This window comes from Catharus ustulatus, chromosome 2 (assembly GCF_009819885.2).
Source record: "Catharus ustulatus isolate bCatUst1 chromosome 2, bCatUst1.pri.v2, whole genome shotgun sequence".
NCBI classification, from domain to species: domain Eukaryota; kingdom Metazoa; phylum Chordata; class Aves; order Passeriformes; family Turdidae; genus Catharus; species Catharus ustulatus.
In genome coordinates this window covers 39,080,650-39,101,789 of record NC_046222.1, presented here as the reverse complement: position 1 = coordinate 39,101,789, position 21,140 = coordinate 39,080,650, and the positions used below count along the sequence as shown (strand labels likewise).

The 21,140-nt window shown below is 41.7% G+C and overlaps 1 protein-coding gene across 11 annotated transcripts in view; it reads right to left on the bottom strand.

The window, feature by feature from the left end:
- Positions 1 to 21,140, bottom strand: part of FAT3 (FAT atypical cadherin 3) — a 404,304-nt gene that overhangs the window by 202,680 nt on the left and 180,484 nt on the right. For all 11 annotated transcript variants that reach the window (XR_004417100.1, XM_033052632.1, XM_033052633.2 and 8 more), the window contains one exon: positions 17,201 to 17,515. Coding sequence is in view for 10 of the 11 variants with exons in the window: in XM_033052632.1 (XP_032908523.1) it covers positions 17,201 to 17,515 (315 nt within the window). In the remaining variant the exon portion in view is untranslated. The remainder of the gene's footprint in view (positions 1 to 17,200; positions 17,516 to 21,140) is intronic.

The following is a 21,140-nucleotide window of genomic DNA, read 5'->3' as shown; positions in this document are numbered from 1 at the left end:
TACTTCACTGCCAGTTATGGGTCCTGTCAAGGATTTGTCATTGCTTTCCTGATGCTCCCTATTTCAGCCAAAGTCTCGAGACTCTTGGTAATTACAAGAGACTCAGCTTTCATTTACAAGAAACAAAATGAAAACAATCCCCAGAAAAAAGCTGTATTTGTGGATTTGAAGTTTGAAATCTGTTCAGTCTGCCCTAAACCAGAAGGCAAATGAAAACAACAAAAACTTATTTTCTTTTTGTGCTTCTGATATTCCCATCTCCTTAGGGGTTGCAATTCCTTCTTGGGAGCTGAGTCAGGCTTTCTGCCCATGTGTGGACACCAGCCCTGAACCATTGGCATGAGATCCGCTGGCTGGGGCAAAGTCCTGCCCTCTGTGCAGGGGAAGCTGCTCCAAGAGACACTTCCAGATCATGCACGAGCCTTATGGCAGAGCTAAGCAGGGAATCCAGGCCTTAATTACCCCGCATTTCAGGTTAACTAGGAATTGTTAATACACAAGTGAGATAACTGCCAGTCTGCTAGAGCAAACACTGCAACATCTTGTGGTTCCGACTTATAGCTGGAGTTCCAAGGAGCCAAATTCTAACTTATGACTCTCCCCACTTCCCTTCATCAACTAAAGCCAACCCCTCACCCATGATAGCTTGTTCTCCAAAAAGACAACTCCCTATGATTTATTACTCTGGTTTCTGTGCCCTTAGCAAGGTTTTGCCAGTGGATAAGGAAGCCAGCACCATCCTGTTGGTAGGACAGAGGTCATGAACTGGATTGGAGAGCACCAAAGGACAGCATAGGCACCAGTGCCTGCCACCTCGGTGTGCAGTGCTTAGGTGATGGTTCACACTGCACCTCTTCTCTTCTGTTCTATACACTGCTCATCACCTGATAAACCCACACTGGCTGGGGTCACAGTGTGCATCAATCTGTGATCAATGGGAGTGGAGCAGAAACAAACTGGAGTTTCTAAGAGCATGTGCTGTACATTCTAGAAATACCAGAACTTGGGTCTTCATCTTTTTTTTTTTTTTCTCAATATATACTGTGATGTTTAGAAACCTTACATCTGTCTAAGATGCTTCCTACATATTTGGAAACAACACCAATTTTTCCATCTTTTGACCACAAAGGAAGCATTAAAGGGGATAACTGCCCTGAAGCCAAGAACCTTCCATCTCTAGCCATAAAAACAGAGGGGTATTTTGTCCTTGAAGAAGAGAGGGGATGGCCATGGAGGGTGACAAATGGCCAAGCCATATGAATTCACTTCCAATCAACAACAAAAGGAACTGAAGCATCTACCAGCTTACTAGGGGAGCCAGCACTACAAGTTGAAATTTTTGTGAACAATACCTGGCACATCATCTTCGCTGCTCATGTTGAGAAGGTGCTCAGAGCTACTTCATACCCGCCTCTGCACCTGACCCTGGCTTTTCCTGTGTGTTTCAGACTCAAGCAGGGAGGACTCGGGAAGTCACGTTCAGACTGTGACCACAAATGGCTTTATGGAGGAGAACAGCCTGCATTTTTCTACACCTAAGTCAATGGCAATATGGCACCAATTAAATCAGTGCTTCTTTTCCTCTCTGCATTAAAAACTATACCATCGTTAATTAATTAATAATTGGATTAATGCATGTAACGACCTGCACAGGGAGAAATTACTAGGGAGTAAAGGGGTTTTTATACCAGCAGAGAAAAGTACAATGAAATCTAATAGTGTAGAGAAGAGGTAGACAAATTCAATGAAAAATAAACGAGACTTTTCAAACAATACAAGAGATAAGCATCAGGGAAAAAAATAAAGGTCTCATAACCTTTAAATTGGTATCTTCCTGGAATACAGGCTTTAGTCAAACACCAGTTAGACACCTCAGTGTACGAGTAATTAGGTGATTTTCTACCTTGTCTACCATGAAGGGGTCAGAGCAGGTGATATAATACCCCTCTGACCTAAAGCCTATGAATCTGTTTATTCACTGTCCTGTAAAACAGCAAAACCTCTGCAAAAACTCTGCTTCCATTTCTAAACCAGAAAATACCACAAGCAGGAAAAATAGAGGAGCTCTCATGCACTATACTGTTTGGTCTAGGAAAAATTCACGTTCATCAACAAATAAATACATAGAATTAATTGCATTAGAATAGTGAATAGAACAATAGCATAAAAATTAGTAATACAACATAGTTAAAAAATGGAAAATAACTATCTTAAACTACTTATTTTTTCCTAAAGTCAAAGTAATTACTTAAATCCAGTAAACTTTTGAGAGGCAGAGATTTCAAATTTTTTCTCTATGTTAAATTACAATCCCTTTAAATGGAGGAGACACATATGGGGGAAGGGGTATTTCATACTCATGACATGATTTATGGCCAATATGCTGAAAGGTCATGGAAATCAGCTCCAACTGTTACCTTAGATGAGAATTTGTCTCTAATAATTTCAAATGAACCTGGCTAAATATATTTTCTCATTTCACACTCAGACAATCACTAAGGGTTCAATCCCACACCCATCTGCAGCAATGGCAAGAATCCCACTGACTTCACTGAAAGCAGGATGAACCTCTTTCCTTGAAGGTGTTACATTTATAACTCATTTTTTCCGAAGTATTAATAAGACGAAAGACTGGGGTTTGTTGGTTTTTGGTTTTGTTTTAGTTATTAAATACCCAGAGAAGTTAAATTTGGGGTTCTTCTACACCAGCTCTGATCAAGACAGCCTGGTGCACAGAACCAAACCATTCAACCCAGGAGTCGTGTGAGGAGACCACACCAAAATCAGAGAAGAATGTATTTGCAAAGTTGTCTGAAATGAATTCTCAAAAGTCACTTCTAAAAATAATTTCCAGGCATTTTTGGTGATTTCACCAGGGATCGCTGTGTCATCTATCCTACAAATCAGATTTGACCGAATGAAAGATTGCAACACAATTCAAGGTGGGGAAAGGATAAACTCTAGAGTAATAAGATCAGACTGTTATTCATTTAGAGTCCTTTCACATCCTGACAGATCCACAATTTCTGGGAAAGATATATCTTGTCCTAACAAAATAATTTCTCAAGTGTCATGACTCAAGTGGACCTCTAGCAAAGGTAGGGCTGAGGACAGGGTGCCAGGTGGGGCTCAGCACCCTGCACTTCACACCACCAACACCATGGACAGAGATCACTGTGCAGGGGGAATGTCTCATTTTGGAGGCTGGGAAAAGTGATCCTGCAGCGATTCTGGAACCACAGCAGCATGGAAAAACTGCCCAATCTGAACAATTCAGTCTTATCTTAGGAAAAAAGAAGTACATGTATTTTGCAGTTGGAATTCAATGAATATTTTTGGCAAAGACCCACTTCTGAAGGGCACTTCATGGACTCTATAAATAATTTCTAAGGCACTCACAGTTCTATTAATACATTTTCTCTTTTTAAAGGTAACTAAATATTCAAATGCACATTTGTATTTTAAGTGTAATTTCTAATTACATGCACAATTGCTAATCCATCTGTTTACTACATACTGTAAATGCCTGTCATTCTATATGCTTGAATAATTATTGAAAATTAAATATTGTAAACAGTCAAATTAATTTCTCTCAGCATACCAAATTGCAAGAAGGCTGCAAGATGATAAAATATTACATGCCCCCAGAAACGGAACAAGTCACTCCTACTCCACACCTCGCTAAATGCACTTACTGATGTTTTGTAACAGACAGAAAAATTTTAATCCTAAAATTTGTAAAAAACAGTCTGAAAACCTCCATTACACCTTGCTATTAGTGAGAGAGAATTTTAAAAGGAATACGGTCTGCAATGTTTCAAGCTGTGACAGAACAAGAAAATCATGCTTCTTACATGAGGCAAATTGGTGCTAATGTTTTCTTATTTTTGTTCTGTTAGAATCAAGATAGGAATATATGTAATAATTTTTTTCTTTTGTTGATTTATTTATAGCATTTCACAGCAATAATGGCATTCAAGAAGCCCAGAGGAGAAAAACATGGGACAGCACTGTATTTGAATATATATTTTCCATTCCCAGAAGAGATATGGCCTCTCCTCCTAGCTTTTTGTGCAAAATAGAGCTGTGCCATAAAGCCCCTCTATTGCTATGGAAATTTTTGGCTTAAACTATGTTCATTATGCATTAGTAGGTTTTTAGCCCAGATCAGATCATCTGTTCTGTGCTCCTGGAAAATAAATAGTCAGGGAATTTCCCCGCTTGGCCTCTGTGTCTGGACCATAACCTTGGAATAGCAGCTTTACAGCTACAACTATTCTGAGCCAGAAAAACAGGACTCTTTTTAGTCTGATTTTCTCTAACATCACTGCCTTTTATGACTTTTATCTGTTAGATGAAAGAAAACCTTCATCAGAAATCCTGTCTCCATGTAGGCACACACAAACTATGAAGCCACAGCCCCTTCAATTTTTCTTTACAAATTACACAGACTGAAATTCTTCAGCTCCCCATGGCATGGTAGTGCAAATTTTAGGTTTAGAAAAGGGCAACTGAGAACCCCAGTTTTGTGATTCTTTTAAGCAGGTGGATTGACACAGGATCCAGTCATGCCTGAAAAGAAATAAGAACCTTGCTCTGAATGTCTGACTCCATCAGACATTTAACATTGAATCCCTCTGCCCACAAAGGCAGATAGGTGAAGAAAACTTAGGGTTTTAACTCTGACACACCTGTCTATATGCACATCATTACCAATGAGAAATTAACTATCCAAAGACCTTCCTGGATCCTACCCTGGTTGTAGACAGCAAATGCCTCTATAAATCCCCCCCTCCAAAACTCCTGGATCTCCAGTGTAGGAGGAAAGGTTGGGGATGTTCCATTAGGTATTTTATTTTTTTAACTATAGTGAGGACAGTAGGCAGCTTTTCCAGACTATAAAGGAATTTCACCTTTCAGGAGCACAGCTGGACATTATGTTTGAAAACTTCAGCCTTTCCAGGAGACTCTGCCCTCACGTCCCACTCGAAGGGCAGTTAAGCCCTTCTCCTGTAAGACTGCCAATTGTCTTTCTTTTCTCATGAAAGTGGAGATAGAGAACAGGGAAAAAGGCCTCCAAACATAACAAAAACTAAAAAGAGACAGCCAAAACTGAAACCCACCAGGACCAACCCATTGCCATTTGTGTTAAATTTTGGAAGAAAAATAATTAAAAATGGTATCTATATATACACACCTCAGAGAGAGGAAGGGAAATCTTTCCATAGATACAGAGGCAAAACACACACACACATATATATATATGCTGTATGCTATTTGGAGCCAGCCCTTGCAAGCTCTGCAAGAGGCTGGGAGCTGCAGCCCCAGGACAAAGCCCATGGCACGCCTGCACCTTGCCAGCACGTGCCCCAAGTGCCCACTGCTCCCTTTTCTAAAAGCCTGGTCTCCACTCCTCCGCACACCCAGAGTGCCCAGCAACAAACTTAGCACTGATCAATACCGCCTTGGTTTTTCTGACGCATCTCCATCTGCTTTTCCCCATCTGTTGTCTCAGGCTCCCCCCAAACTGCGAGCTTTTTCGGTGCAGCAACCATCTTTTACTCCACTTATCCTGCCAAGCACGGCAGGGTGCTGCCTCGCGGCTGCAGCCACTGAGGTGCCACAACATTGCAAAAAAATAAGTTGCCGTTTCAGTTTGCCGAAAGGCAGCACAGGTGTTGCTTTTCCTGACCGAGTTCTCAGCTATGAATTATTTTTAATTGTTAAATAATTGAAATAGAAGCACTAAAGAAAATACACAAAAAAATACTCACTTGCACAAAAATAAACCAAACCAGAAACAAAACCACAAAAGCAAACCCAACCTGAACTCCCACAATCCTCCTTACTTTGCTTGCAGACTCAATGTGCATTAAGGTATCTTGAGTATATGATTCTAGGTTGTTTTCTTTTTTACCCAAAGGAACTATTAGAGGTGGAGGTGAGCATTCATGATGACAAAAGCCAAGTCCGTACACACAGATTGGGTGAAACAGTTTTGGACATGCAGTATTTTCTGCATCATGCAACTGTCTTTATACAGTCCCTTCAAACAACACATGCATTTTCTTAATGTTTTTGTCTCCTTTCCTCATGTTTGTTTACAAGCAAAAATAATTTCTCTCTATATAGGAATATTTTCTTCTCTGATATTTCTTTCTTCCCATTAAATCTTAATTACATTCTCAGGGCTGCACTTCTGCTGTTAATAAGGCAGCCTGGTAAAGAGGTTAGGCTAATGCCTTGCAAGGTGTTTGTAAGATCCCAGCTATTTTGCGCAATGCCTTCAAGCAGAAAGCACAGACAGACGTTTTGGAGGTGGAGAGGAAACCTCCTCCTGCAGGCTGAGTACAATAAAAGTCCTTGAGATCCTCCTCGTCCAACATCAGGTTGAGCAAAACTTGGGGATGGGGCAGGAAGCCCCCCCAGTGCAGCTGACGAAACAAGGACTGTATCCAAACCCTGCTTATTTGTTCCTCTGATGCTGAGCTGGGCATCCTCATTAAAGGACTCTGTCCTCTGCAAGGGAATCCAACCCAAACCGAGGGATTTTCACACAAATTTTTCATTTTCATACAAATAGGCATATTTTTGAGTCAAAGCTGCAGTTCACCCCATAGACTACTCGAGTTAATTCTTAAGCATGTATTTGCCTTGTTTTTTCTTCCCTGTAATACATAGCATTCCCTTAACCAGTTTGGATTACACTGTTAGAAAAAAAGAAAGAAAAAAACTGAGAGAAATCCCCTATTTTTCACATGAAAAATAACTCAGCATCATCCATATCTAAGCTACTTATATAGTCTAACATTCTTCCATCCATGCAGTACTTTGGGTAATCTTGTGTGTGTTTATTCTCTTTTTAATTAATCTAATTCACACCTAGTCGATAAATTATATTTAGCAGCAATTATTCCCTGTATCATTTGCAGTGCATTCCCAGCTTGTGTCTCAAGAACTGACTAAAACACAGAATAAGGACAAAGAGAAGAGTCTTCATCCCTGTTTGCCTCTCCTAAAGGATCCATCTGAGTGGGCTTAACAGCATTTCTTCAAAGATTTAGAAAACCTCATCTCACTCTTCTATTAAAAAAATAACTGCAACATCTTTGAGCAATGACAACACCTTTCCATAATAATACCTTCTTAAGGATAAGATGGTCACATTCTCAGGTGGCACAAACCACGTAATTCAGGTGAAGATGTAGCACCACAAGCACTTGTGCTTCTTTAAGCAACTTTTGTTTAAATACTGCACATTTTAATACATAGAGTCTGTGAATAAAATGAAGGTCAGAAAATAGAAGCATATGGTGAATGGAGTAAAATTAATTATAGCCAAAATATTCTCTTACAGAGCAGATTTACATTTATCTTTTGGGTATTGTGCTACATTAAAAAAAAAGTGCATGTGCACTGCTGTTCATATGCTGTTGATAAGTTAAAATTCAGGAAATAATGCTTAGTTTTCAAACCAAATCCCTCTAAGAGCTGCAAAGCTACTTGCTAATTACCATATAAATAGATCACTGCAGTACAGATTCCTTGCACGCAACTCATCCGACACAAACATTAAATTTCTCTTAAAAGGCAACAAACCCATAGCATGTCATGACATGGACTCACATACACAGGAAACGTTCCTGTACAGAAAGTACAAGCAAATGTACTATTGAGAAAGAAAGAACACGACTCGTGGGGGTAGTGAGAGACTTGAGTGCTCTGGGTTTCCTTGCTCCATGAAAACACCAGCATGAACGCTTAGGCTTGTGCCTGCATTAGGCCGATGGAGAAGGGGGTTCTTTTATCCACTCAAAGGACAAGAGTCAGCTCTGTCCTTATATGCCCAGGTTCCAACAGAGCCATCTGAGACTCCTGGTCCCTGTGCAAACTGTAATTCTTTTTCTCCTGTGGGCAACCCAGGGTTGCTGTTGGGCACAAGAGAAAGAAAGGAGAGGAAGGAGTGAAAGACAGGGAAATCATGGGCTAGCTGGAAATGGCACAGGAAACAGTTTTACCGGGGCTCCAGCATGCCCAGGTAAGTTCTGTACACCTGGTAGAGAACACTGGTGCCAGGGTTGCCTTACATTTAGCAGGGTAGGACGGGCTGGACCCATGCCACAAGGGTCCATGTGGCTATTGGCTTTGAAGGCAAATTAAGAGTAAATTTTTACTGCTGACATCAGATGAGTTAGCTGCTTCCTTTGCATCAGTTCCCTGCTTGTAAGAAAGTAAAAATGGTCCTATTCTACCATACCAAGTAGCATGAAGGACTTGGCTACCACAGGGGGAGAAACCAAGTTGGAACAACAAGCAAGGAAGTAGAGGTATAGTAGAATCCACATGATGATCAATGTAAAAAGAAGGTTACAAGAGCATGGTCCCGTGTAAAGAGTGTTTTTAAAGATTTAACTTCAGAGTTCCTTAAGCTCTGCAGAAAGCTGTGTACAGTGTGAAAGCTGTGATTAGGGGGGTCTTCTGATATTTAACCCCCAGATACTGCTTTATTTTTACACATGTATGTCTCTGGTTAAATTAAGCTCTGTGCATGTAGACATATGGCAGCACGATCTGTACAATTACACAGATAAGGTCACATACTTAACTGGCAACAACACTACTAATTTCAAAGAAGTTGTGTCAGTCTTCCCAGCAAACGAAAAACACTCTCATTAACATAAGGGGAAGGGGAAAGGAGGGGAAAGTAATTTCACAGAAAATAATTATCTTTGGTTGTAACAGAGTAACTCTGATGGAAACAGAGTCAGAATAAAAAACGGGGAAAATAACACAATCCACTGTTAAGTTTAATTTTTGTACAGACTGGTTTAGCTGAACTGTGAGGTCATGAGACTTTGGGGGTTTAAGAGGTGTTGACACCACTTCCTATGTGATAGAAAACAAAGAAGAATTAATAGTCGGTGATTACTGACATTGTTATGGTTTATGCAAACACACCTGCCTTCCCAGTTGCCTTCTCTTTTTATTTCCATTTCCGAGCTTTGTTATTTTTTTAATACCCACATGCAGCATAGGTCAATCTAATTCTCCAAACAGGAAATATCACCATTTGTACCAATGATTGGATGCTAACTAAGAGTAAACCAGAACTACATTCCTTGCCTCTAACTTCCAGTCCATTAAGAGATTGTAGAAATTGCTCACACAAGGTGCAACACTATTCAAGCCATGAAAAGTGCCTGTTCTAAGATGACTGTATGACTGTATTCACTGCACCTGAGCAAAAGGGGGAAAAAGCTGGTTTAATACCATCTGCTTGGAATTTGCAGCGTCCAACATCACAGACACCAGAAGCAACTTCGACTGTTGAGCAAAAAATAAACACAAGTTGCTTGATTGATTAAAAAGCAATAGGAAATAAAAAGGAAAAAAGAACCCCCTCAAGTACCCCCATCCCAAGTTTTCACCTCCTCTGGGCTAACATCACAGCTTTATTTTCCTCCCTGGCAGCTCCCTCTCCAGACCTCTGCCCCTGCATGAATGCCATGCTGGCAGGCTCCACACCTCAGCATCCCTAACTCACCAACCTAATTCCTCCTGCCAGAGCTCAAACTTGGACCACAAGCAATTACTATAACGCAGGGACATTTGCTGATGTTATCATAATAATGTATGTCAGGATATGACAAGCATCCATAGCATTTGCATTGTGCATACATTTCACAGGGCTGTTACTCAGTATTAGTGGTACAATTTCACCCAGCAAGCTCAGCTGTGCTTCTGCCATTGATAATAATTGTAACAAGAGAATCTGGCTACCTGGAAGTGAATGGAACAGCCCTAATTAAAAATTAGTGAAGGAATAGCACAGCCGATTAAAAAGACAGGTGGTTTTTTTAAACAGTTCTGCCTAGCCATGACTTCTGGAAATTTACAAATAGAGAAACTGAACTGACAGACAAGGCAGAAAAATGAGATTCACAGCTAAGCTCATAGACAAAGTTACTTCTGAATAGGCAGAAGTTATGCTATGCTGATGTTTCTAAAAATAATAAATGACTGATGTAATGCACAACAATGTAGATTTATGCGATCAGTGGCAAAATTTTCACCATTCCAGAATTGGTGCTGGGACAGAAAAGAAGGGAGCTGTCTGGTTATTGAGCAGCAACTTACTCCATCAGAAAAAAACTCTGCCCGACTGGCTCTTGCCATGCTTATGCCCTTCAGACGTAAGTCTCTCCTGAAGCAAATGGGGAGTTCAGATTAAAAACTGGTGCTGCATTGAGTGAGGACACAATTGTCCAGTCGAGGCAACAGGAATACTCCTTAAACTTCTTACTGTGAATGAGGTCTAAAGAAGTCATCATGTAGATCTAAAGAAAGGTTAAAATTTCTATAAGCCAAGTATAAATCTGCTGATTTCAAAGAAATGGCATCTATAAGAAATATTTTATCTTTAAATGCCATTTTAAGAGAGGCATTTGATACCAGAGACATCAAGCAATCTCAACCATATTCAGTGCTTCATGAATAAAAAACCCACTGCCAGCAGAAATCAGGTCTGTTCAAGAGAAATGATAAAACTGGATTTATTATTTTATTAATAGCAGCATTACTGTAGCTGCTACTGAGGTGACACAGTTCACACCGTTATCCCCTCCAGAGATAACATATAGAGATTGAGAAGAAAATCGCTGTCAGGGAGGAAGGGAGAAGGGAAGAAACATGCTGGTTGAGCCCGAATTTTGTAATTTTCAATGGAATTAGTAGTCTGGCCATTAAATAATACTTACTTAAGTCTAAAATTCTTTTATATTCCTCTTTATCTGTTGGTTTTTGTTTTTTTTTTTTTTGGGGGGGTGGGGGGGTTTTTTTGTTTTTTAATTATTTTTTGTTTTTTTTTTTGCATGCCTATGAATAGATGACTGTGAATGCACGTCTACTAATGCCAAGATGCCTGAAAAATAAATACCTTGCATTTCCAGAGCACATTTGATGTCCAAACTGTCTATTGTCAATTAATTTACAGGACAATCACATAAGGCAATAAAATACTTCCACTGACATGAAACCAAAAAAAGAGAAAGAAAACCATGAGGTGAGGTGACTCACTCAAAGTCAAAAGAAGAGTTCGTGTCTCGGCTATGCTGCAGCTCAGGATCTAATTGAAACTTTACTCTGGGGAATAAACGTGCCCTGGCAAGCAGATGGACCTGATTTACATCCTCCTACCTATTTTTTCCTTCTCCTCTTTTTTCCTAATTATTACTATTATTATTGTTATTAAGACAAGCTCCTTAATGCAGGAACTTTGTCTAATATGCAATACAGTGCCTAGCACACCTATAGGTCCCACTGTGATTAATCACACAACTCCAACATTCACAGTCCTTTGAGTTTCCAGCTGTTAACCCTGGGCTCAAGACACTGGAAATACAGTGTCTAGTAAAGAATAAGCCCTGCCAAAGCAGAAACTAAAGCTCTTAAAATGCTCCAAAGCTCAATTTTTAACAGTGAGTGTATTACAAAGAAGTCATTAAGAGTCACACTTTTAAATAATAGAGAAGTGAAAGCAAAGAAAGTAGATCATTTAGCATGTGTTGATACAACATAAATTACAGAGAATGGAAGCCAGCTAATGTGGTGGAGGGAATTACATTGTAAAAATCTGTATTAGTTATGGTCACATATCAGTGATAGATGTATCAGGCTGGACCCTGCAACTGTTGGTGAACTTGGCATCTGTACAAACAGCGTTACAGAACATGGAAGAAAGGGAGACCAATTCCTCAAATTCACCATTGACAGGAGAGCCCCACAATCAGTGTCTTTTCCCTCTGCATGGTCCTCTCTGCTCTTGGACAGGGCAAGAACATTTACAGGCTGAATAGCATTGAGCTATCGATGCTATGACATGATCTGCAGAGCTGATTTTCATCATCTACACAAGCTGCCCCAAACGGCTGCATGGCCAACGCACATGAGGGTGACCTTCAGAAGGAGCACCCAGTGAGAGGGAGCTGACCTGCAATGCCATGAAAATTCATTTTCTAATTTGATCATTACAGCACCTAACACACACCCTGGAGAAATACTGCAGGTTAGACTAAAACGAACAAAAAAGCTCATGGACTTAATTTACAAGCCATGGAAGATCTTATTTCAGAGGAAGTTTATTAAGAGTTTAGCAACATGGATGGAGCAGCCAGGACAGGTGAGTGTCCCTGGACCACAAGAACAGGTTGAGAAACCTAGAAACCCTCTGTGATCACTGGAAAACCCTCCAGAGCTGCCCAGAGCAATTCTCTCCCCAAGGTCTGCTCTAACAGCAGCTATAATGTTTTTAAATGTGATAGAAGGATAATCCCTGCTCCATTCCTGAAAATGTTCATGGTCAGCCTGCACAAGTTCCTGAACAACTGGTCTAGTGGAAGATGTGCCTGCCCATGGCAGGAGTGCTGGAACCAGATGGTCTTTGATGCCCCTTCCAGTCCAAACCATTCCATGATTTTGTGGTTTCTGGGCTGAGAAGAGGCACTGGGCACCCAACACCTGCACTGCTGCAGCCATCAGGATGTGGAGCAGCAGTGAACCACAGGACTGGTCTCAGTCTGTGAGAGCAAAGATGTGTGGGGATTTCTTGGGACAAGCCAAAGAAAAGTGGTTATAAAAATCAGGATGTATGACAGGAGGGTGAAGCACTGTTTTAGTATGGAAGAGCAAATGTGGCTTTCAGACCCAGCAGGAGTCTACACCAGCTGGCTTTGATAGTGCACAAGAAAGCAAAGCCCAACCTACTGAGAAGAGCAGCATTCGTACCAATTAAATTCTGACACTCACTAACCCCGTATTAGCTTATATAAATATTAATACTACTTCAGCATGAAAATATCCAGTCTTTCCAAATCTAGGTGCAGATGTGACAGTTCAGAGAGAACTTACAGAGGCAGAGTATTGCCGCTCTGCAAAGATGTACTGACCTACATGTGCTATTTCTAAACCTACAAATACATCCTGCCTTAACCACTGCAGCAAAAACTATTTCAGGGTGCCAGGGGTCTGTCTCCTTTTAAATGGTGCCAGCAAAAGGTTAAGCAAGGTGTAAGCAGATTTTCCAGACACACAAGCATAATTTTAGACTAACTTAACAAATAAGAATATGCACAAGAGTAAAATTTGGTCTTTTGGTGTGTTAGTTAAAGAATCTCTTAAGTAATCTACATTACACTGAAGAGAAGCTTACTGGGTTTGTTCAAAATATGTTAACACTAAACAAAATAATGCAATGGCTTGAATTAAAATTCAGTTTTCCAGAGCACAGAAACATCATAAATCAACACAGTAAATTACCCCTGTGCTGTGAAATTAACACCCAAATACATGAAATAAAAGTAAGAATTTACAGCTCTGATCAATCAGGTTTTTTTATTAACTCCATCTTCTGTTTTATTTACCTTCTTCCATATGCCTCCCATCCCAGAGTGACTTGGCTCAGGCACTCCTGGGACGTGGGCAGCCCAGCCCAGCTCTGCTGTCCTCCCCATCTCACACCACCCACAAAGGAGCACAGCCCTGTGACCCTGTGCTCTGCCAAAGCAACCCTAAGCCCTCCCAAGCACAAAAGTCAAGCCATGAGGAAAAGCTCTGGCTCTCCCAGCAGCCACACCAGGGTTAAGGCTGACTTGCAGCTGCTGAAGATGCTGAGCTCCAGGAATGCCTCCCTTGCTGCTTCGTGTATACACAGCTGGGAAACAAATGCCCAGGGGAATGCCTTTCCCTGTAGTCATGTAACCCCTAGAGTCACCTCAACTTTTTTGAAAAACATTTTTCCTAGTCCCGTCACAAAACTGTGCTTTGCAATATACTCCTCTTGCCGCTATAAAGGAAAATCCCAGCTTGTTCTCTTGGACCTGCTACACTTAGGCTGCAGTGCCCACCATTTAGCAGAACAAGGTTGCCTTGTTCTCCAGTGTGAATGATTTATGGTTTCACACGTGCTCATGTGCTACATTATTCACTTAGTACTTGTACCTATGAATATCAACTCACGAGATAAACGTGCCTACCAAGGCGCAAACAGATGCTCGGCCGTATTTTAATAAAAATATCAAGGTGAGGAAAAAAAAGGCCTTCATGGGAGGTTGCCCACACTGCTTTTCCAATCCTGACACACATGGGCGGGTTGCTCATGTTCCTGTCCTCTTCCCTGGAGCACACATACAAACCCCAAGCCTGAAGAGGAGGCCACCATGTACTTGTGCCCCCGCAGCAGAGTCAGCCCCCAGTGAGAGCACGAGCAGCCCAGGTGACTTCAGTGCCCAAAACTTGGTATCAGTGGCATTTTAGCAGCTCTTCACTCCTGCAGGAGCAACTCTTCATCTCTCTAAAACCCACAGAGCAAACTGCAGGTAATAATCCTAAAGGGTCTGAAGCCTGCCTTCAAACAGATCCAAATGCACATGATACATTCGCAGTTGGACTGCCTAAAATAGCCACCATGAGCTGTGCCAGTCTATAAAAATGGAGGAAGTGACAACTTGTCTATTAAGAGGTTTCTTCTATCCACAGATATGGCATACAGGGAGTAATGTTGCTTCTGCTACCCAGATAATCGATCAAAAGTGTAAGAATTGGCTGCAATTATGATCCTGAATTAGAACCAGGAACAAAACCTGGACTCCTTGTGTCCCCATTTATCACACACATAATGGTCCATGTGCCTCCAGAAACCTGCCTGACCTGCATGAGCTGCAAGGCAGCTGAAAGCAAGCTCCAGAGGAAGGCAAACACGGCCACTACTGACCTCCAAAGACAACTGAGAACATCCCTATGCTCCAGCAAACTCCTCATCTCTTCTGCTGCTTCCCACCAAAAGATGTAAAAAATGCAGGATGCTGCCTTCGTGTTGACTCTCAGCAGTGGATTACTCACAGGAGTGAGATGTCAGTTTGCTGGCAGTGTTTAAACTTCCAAACTGACACAGAAAATAAAAGATCCCCTTTCTCAAATGACTGTTCTCCCCCGACAGCAGGAGCATGCTCATTCAGCCCACGTATGCAGCAATCGCAGCATATTTGGGTTCACATTAAACCTTTTCATCTTGATTATACAGCATGCTGTCGCATTTAGGGCTGCTGTGCAACACTCTACGTGAGCTACTGCTGTGCTGAATCCCAGCAAGAGTACGGCGCTGGCTACAAACCTCTCCTGTGTGTGCAGAAGTCTCCTGTACAAAACAACTGGAGTGTGAATTACACTGCAGGGAGATGGCTGAAAAGAACCTTGTCAGACACCCCCAGGGGCACTCTCTAGGAAAATCCATTATGCTTTTATTTCTTGGACATCAGCATCCCATCAGGAGAAAGCCTTCTGATGTCAAGGGCTGGTGCTTCCTTTTGGGAAAAGGGATCTCTGCACACACACTCTCTGTCAGCCTCATCGTTTTCAAAACAAACTCAGAGGCCACCTTGCCCAGTTCTCACTGCTCTGAGTTTGGCACTGAATTGGACTGAAGAGGATGACTTATCCTCTCTATGACAAATCACAGCCAGTCACTAGCAAGGATGCTCACTGAGTATAAGGGGGGCCCTTTGGGAGTTGCCCAAGCAGCAAAGCTACTCACCCTGAAGCCTTTATGCTCTCCAGACAGCAATTTCCACAGTGCAAATGAAGATTAACCACTGTCAGTGTTAACTGTGAGAATAAGATCTCCCTGTTAGGCAAAAGTACCCTGCCTGCTCTGCAGAGGGACAAAGAGCCAGCCCACAGGGTGTGCCACCAGGCTAGGGTGCTGCAGGGCTGCCATGTGCCCAGCTCCAGTCCTCGTCAGGAGCTCACCCTGGCAGATCAGCAGGGCTGTGCTGAGCAGATTGCTCTGCGGGAGGAGCCGATGGAAGGGAAGCACAAGCATTAAACACTGTGAGTCCTAACTCTGCTACTTTGCCCAGATGGGATTTATGGGGTGGGGAGGGGGAGAAGGGATGCAGATGGAAGAGCATCTTCGGCCATTCTAAGTGTTAAAAATAAGTGAGATATGTGCCTTAGGGCTCAGCAGATTGAACACAGTGATTATACATTCTCCATAATTCTTCACCTGGGCTTATGCCTGAAAAGATCCTGACCCCTTCTTATGCCACACATTGCAATAGCATTGCCCAACCAAATGTTGAAACGTATTTAGTGAACATCATTTCCATACACAAAATTAAAAATGTTGCCTCTCATGGTCTGTTCCTTCTAGTTTTTTAGCTGTTTAGAAATTTGCAGAAGATATAAATAAACTTAAGAAAAAAAAATAAAAACCCCAGAACAAAACTAGGAGCATGAAAACAAGCAAAAGCACTGTGTGAATTCTCTGAACTACCTTCATGAAGATCAGCATATTGATCTGAAAGATCCCAGCTCCACATCATATTGGAGGGTCTGCACAAGCCCAATGAGTGAGCAAAGCTGGATACATGCTGGAGTGAGGAACACTGGCTGCCAAGCACAGGTAGGCATCCAGCAGAGCATCCAGGACCTCAGGCTACATCTCCTGGGGCAATTTCCTTATCAGCCTTATTCAGCAAAGGCACCTAGGGTTCAGACATGTGCAGAGCTGCTCTGCATGGGTGCCATGCTCCACTGCCAGCTAACAACAGAATTTTAACTTGAAACAATCACCATTTCTGCCAAACTGCACCCACAGGCTACATCCCCAACTGTCATAAATCAGTGCAAACACATGGATTTTTTTAGAGGCCAGAGGAACATTTAGGTCATCTAAGCTGTCTTTTTGCATAAAGCAAGCTGTAGAATTAAATCTCCCTACTTTAATGTGGAGCCCTATTACATGTGCTGGATAGCCATCATGTCACTCACTCCAGTAGTGCTGCACCAGCTTATAAAGAATGAAACTGCGCTCCCTGCAACCTGCAGCAGCTTGAATCTGCTTCCTAGCACTGCTCTGCAGACTCAGTGCAGCAAAGTCTCATCCCTGGAGACACAGGGAAGAGCCAGCAGCGATTCAGTGACCCAGGGCAGAGTGATTGCAGCACATCTGCAGCGCATCATCTGCCACTGCTTTTGCGCATGGATGCAAAGCAGAATGCTTCAGACACATACAAGATGCTTTAGTCACACAAGCAACCAGAAAACAGAGGTTTGGAAAGCAAAACAGTGCACCCTGAAGGGGTGAAAGCTGATAAACATGTAAATTGCATTCTCCCACTGCCCTGAGGCAATAGGGTTTTGTTACCTGTTTTGGGATTGATTACAAAGAAGTTCTGGGGATTTCCACTTGTAATCCGGTAAGTCAGTTTGTCATTAGTGCTGGAGTCAGGGTCCTGGGCTTGGATCTGGATGACAGATACATCCTTTGGAGAGTTCTCCATGACGACTGGGTAATAGATAGGCTCAGAGGTGAGAGGGGCATTGTCATTCACATCCTCCACTTCAATGTAGACTTCGATGGTAGTGTAGAGTGGGACAACACCATGATCAGTCGCATATACTGTCAACCAGTAGGATTTGGTGGTCTCCCGGTCAAGAATATCTGCTGTGTAGACAACTCCTGCAGAAAAACAGCAAACAGAGCATGTCATGAAGAGGATCAATAAAACATCAGATCTATTTTACTCTGGCTGTATGACAGAAATGCATTCAGCATATAACAAGCAATTAAAAGTTCACACAGTAACCCTTAGACAATGAATATATCCTCTTCTACCGCAGAGGAAGAAAAGGCTTGGCCACTTTACCTGCTGGTGTAAGAGAGCATCAGTTGGTTTTCCACCTGGTCCTAAGAAAACAAAAGTGTGTCTGTGTATAACAGAGCCACAGAGAGGATTCAAAGTGTCAAACCCGTGCCTGAACAGTCCTGGCATGAAGGGCTTCCACCAACCTCATTCCTGCCTAAAGGGCTTTAGAAATCCATCCTCCTTGTGACATGAGCACCTGGTTTGTGTCTGCTTGGAACCAGATGACCTGTCAGGTCCCTTTTAAACCAAACCATTCTTTGATAAAACAGAAACTCCACCACTCTAAGACTTGCTTGCATTGGCACAGTCCAAACCTTCACTGGCTTAAGCACTGAGCATGAGTGCACAGAGGACCAAATACACCAGTACCACACACAAAATCACAGCAGCATCAAAATGAGCAATTCCACTTCCTGACCACTTCTATGACACATATATCAAGAATGCTTTATCTCCTAAAACAACATCGTTAAATCTTGAGAGACACACTAATGCAGTGGATTCTCAAGCTTAAGAAAATATTCAAAAGGACAGTTTGCAAACCATCAAATCACGTCATTAGGAGATGGGAAATGATGGAGAAATTGCAGGGCAAAAGAGGAACACAAGAAACCTGAATTTAGTCTCAAAGGTGTTTGATGCTATTTAGAACAAAATTATCAGTTAATTATAGAGGACAGAGCTGCTCTAAGATCAGCACTAATGAAATATGTGTGCCTTCTTGGCTTTGGGGTTTTTTCAAGGATCTGACTGCACTGTTTCCATGACTGCTTGAAGTCTTAGAACTAAGTTTTCAAGGTAGCATAGAACCCATCCGCACAGTCACAGAGATGCCACATATATTTGCTCTTGTCTTATAACATACTTTTTCTTTCAAGTTTTGGATTTTTTTTAAATGTCTTTTAATGCCAGTTTGAACAGACAGGCATGCCCCTAACATTTGATCAGCCATATAAGAGAGGAGGAGGAAAGGAGTAGCACTGATTGTTGTCATGTGTGGGCTTAGGTTGCTTCATAGTAACCTCAGATCCATGTCCTTCTCACTCAGATGTATAATTCACCTGTTGCAGGTGAGCAGGGCAGCACTGGAGGAAAAAGGTAGAGTGTAGTCTAAATATCCTTGCTGGCAGCAGCCTGTGCTATGTAATGAGTTTCTGTAGAAACATGGGTGAAATATATGGGGAACTGTAATGAAAAAAGCCTGCAAGTCCAGAAGAGAAATTACACTGCAGGGATGAGAAGAGCCCACAACAACCCATAGAAATAAATAAATAAAATAAATCCACAGAGGAAAGACTGAGAAAAAAAGAGATGAATATTAGTTATAGTAGAGATGATGATTTATTCAGAAGACAAGAAGAATTATTTTACATCTTTAAACAAAATTTGAAATAAATAGGGTTCTCCCCCAGTGAGAGCGCAGAAGGTTTTAGCAGATTAACCTCTGCTTATGAAGCTGAATTTCACTGATACTGAGGTGATAATAAATCTATCTTCTGAGTCATTCCTTCATTTTATAACTCCTGGCAACAGTTACTTTTCATTTCTGTATTTCAGAAGGGAAGGATCATTGAACAAGCATTAGCTACTGCCAACAGGTCTGCTGTTACACGGGTTCTTACTTTTTCTTTTGAGTTATTAAAAGGTCCCAGATACAATTAATTCCTTTTCCTCAATAAGTCTTGTTTCACCTGTCAACATCACACAGCAGCTTGATAAATAAGAAGGCTTTTGTTCACTTTCAGGTTTTCCACATGGAAATCCTTCCATCATCCTGGGAATACCTTCTACCATGCTCTTGACTGTTCTGCACAAAATACCTCCTTCCTGTACACCCACATATGGACATAAAGGTAGTACCCACAAGAATAAACAAGCTGCCCAAATATTTAACAGATCACTTAATACAGGTGTGGATGACATCATTCCAGAGGGATGTTAAATGCGAGCTCCATATGAGGTGTTAACCCTTGAGACTAATGATGATATTTGGTAATCAACACTGCTTCTTTTTCACTATGGCACGAATGCAAAGAGGCTGACAGAGTTGACATCAGGAGCTGCAAACTATTCCCTGGGCTGTCCACAGATAGGCTCTCACTCACTTTAGCTGAAAGAAGGGGTATATCCTTGGATAAAATCACAATAAATTCAGAAAACACATCACTTACTTCAAAACTCATAGATATTAACAGATACTACAGAAAGACAGAATTTGGTTTTCCAGGACCAGGAGAGCAGAAAGGAGGAGACACCTTTGGAAGCAGCACCAAGGGCTTTTCTTGGATGAATTTTGTGGTGCACTCTTTCCAGCTGCTTGCTAATTAAAAGAGAAATGTGAACAAAGTAATGACGCCTGAACTAAACAAATCAAGAAGAAACACCAGAAGAAATCATGAAAATTTCAGAAGGACTAAAAACCAAAAAGTTCCAAGATTTTGCAGACACATTTCTGAACAAGACAGATAAAACAGATGTTCTCATCCACTGGGATACTACACCATGGAGGCACTACCGCGTTTTTACATGAGACAGCTGAAATCCAACCACACATCTGTGAGCCAGCTCTTCTGTTGCCCTGGGCTGGATTTTGCAGTATCCCTGAAGGTCTGGAGCCAGCACTACCTGAGGTCTCCAGGGAAGCAAAATAAAGCCAGCCAACAATCCAAAAAGCAGTACCACTGATATGCTTGCCGTTGCATTCCTCCAAGTTCGTATGCCCCATGCAATTTGCCAAACACCACGTGCATTACAAACACTGTAAGTGAAAAATAACAGCAGAGTGCATTAGCTGCTGATTAAAATCCTCAGCACATTTATATGTAAATTAAGCACAGCCCTTGGGTTTGGCAATGTGCCAGCAACGCGAAGGTTGTGCGCTTGTTTCTCTTTAAGGCTTGTTTTCCCTCTTTCCCTATGAAAATAATGGGATAATGTTTTCTGTGTGGCTCCTGCAATTGGACACAATGAGACACGGCATTATGAAGGACGAAAGTTTAAAAAAAAAAGAAACTATTAAAGGGGATGAAGAATCAGCAAACTGGATTTCCCTCTTTCCTCTCCCACTGATTTGCTGTACATCTGTCACCAGACCACTTCAAATGATGTGGTCCACCCAAAAAATATCTGAAAGTCATGTATTTACTACCATGATGAGAAACCTGAGAGGCCCTTAAAACAAAAAGGGATTAGAGAAAAGTATTATTTCTTTCATCACCTCTTTTTTGCCCCCTGTTTGTTTACCCTACATATTTGACAGTACTGTGTATATAGGTAGTGTGATGGATGGACCTGACACAGCTCTTTAAGAGAATGTTTACTGGAGCTGTCAGCCTGGCTGTTTACATAGGTGCCCATCGCCATGGATATCTGCTACACACATACGTTCTTCCTAAAAGTCAGATCATCCTTCATGAATACCCTCATAGCACAAACATT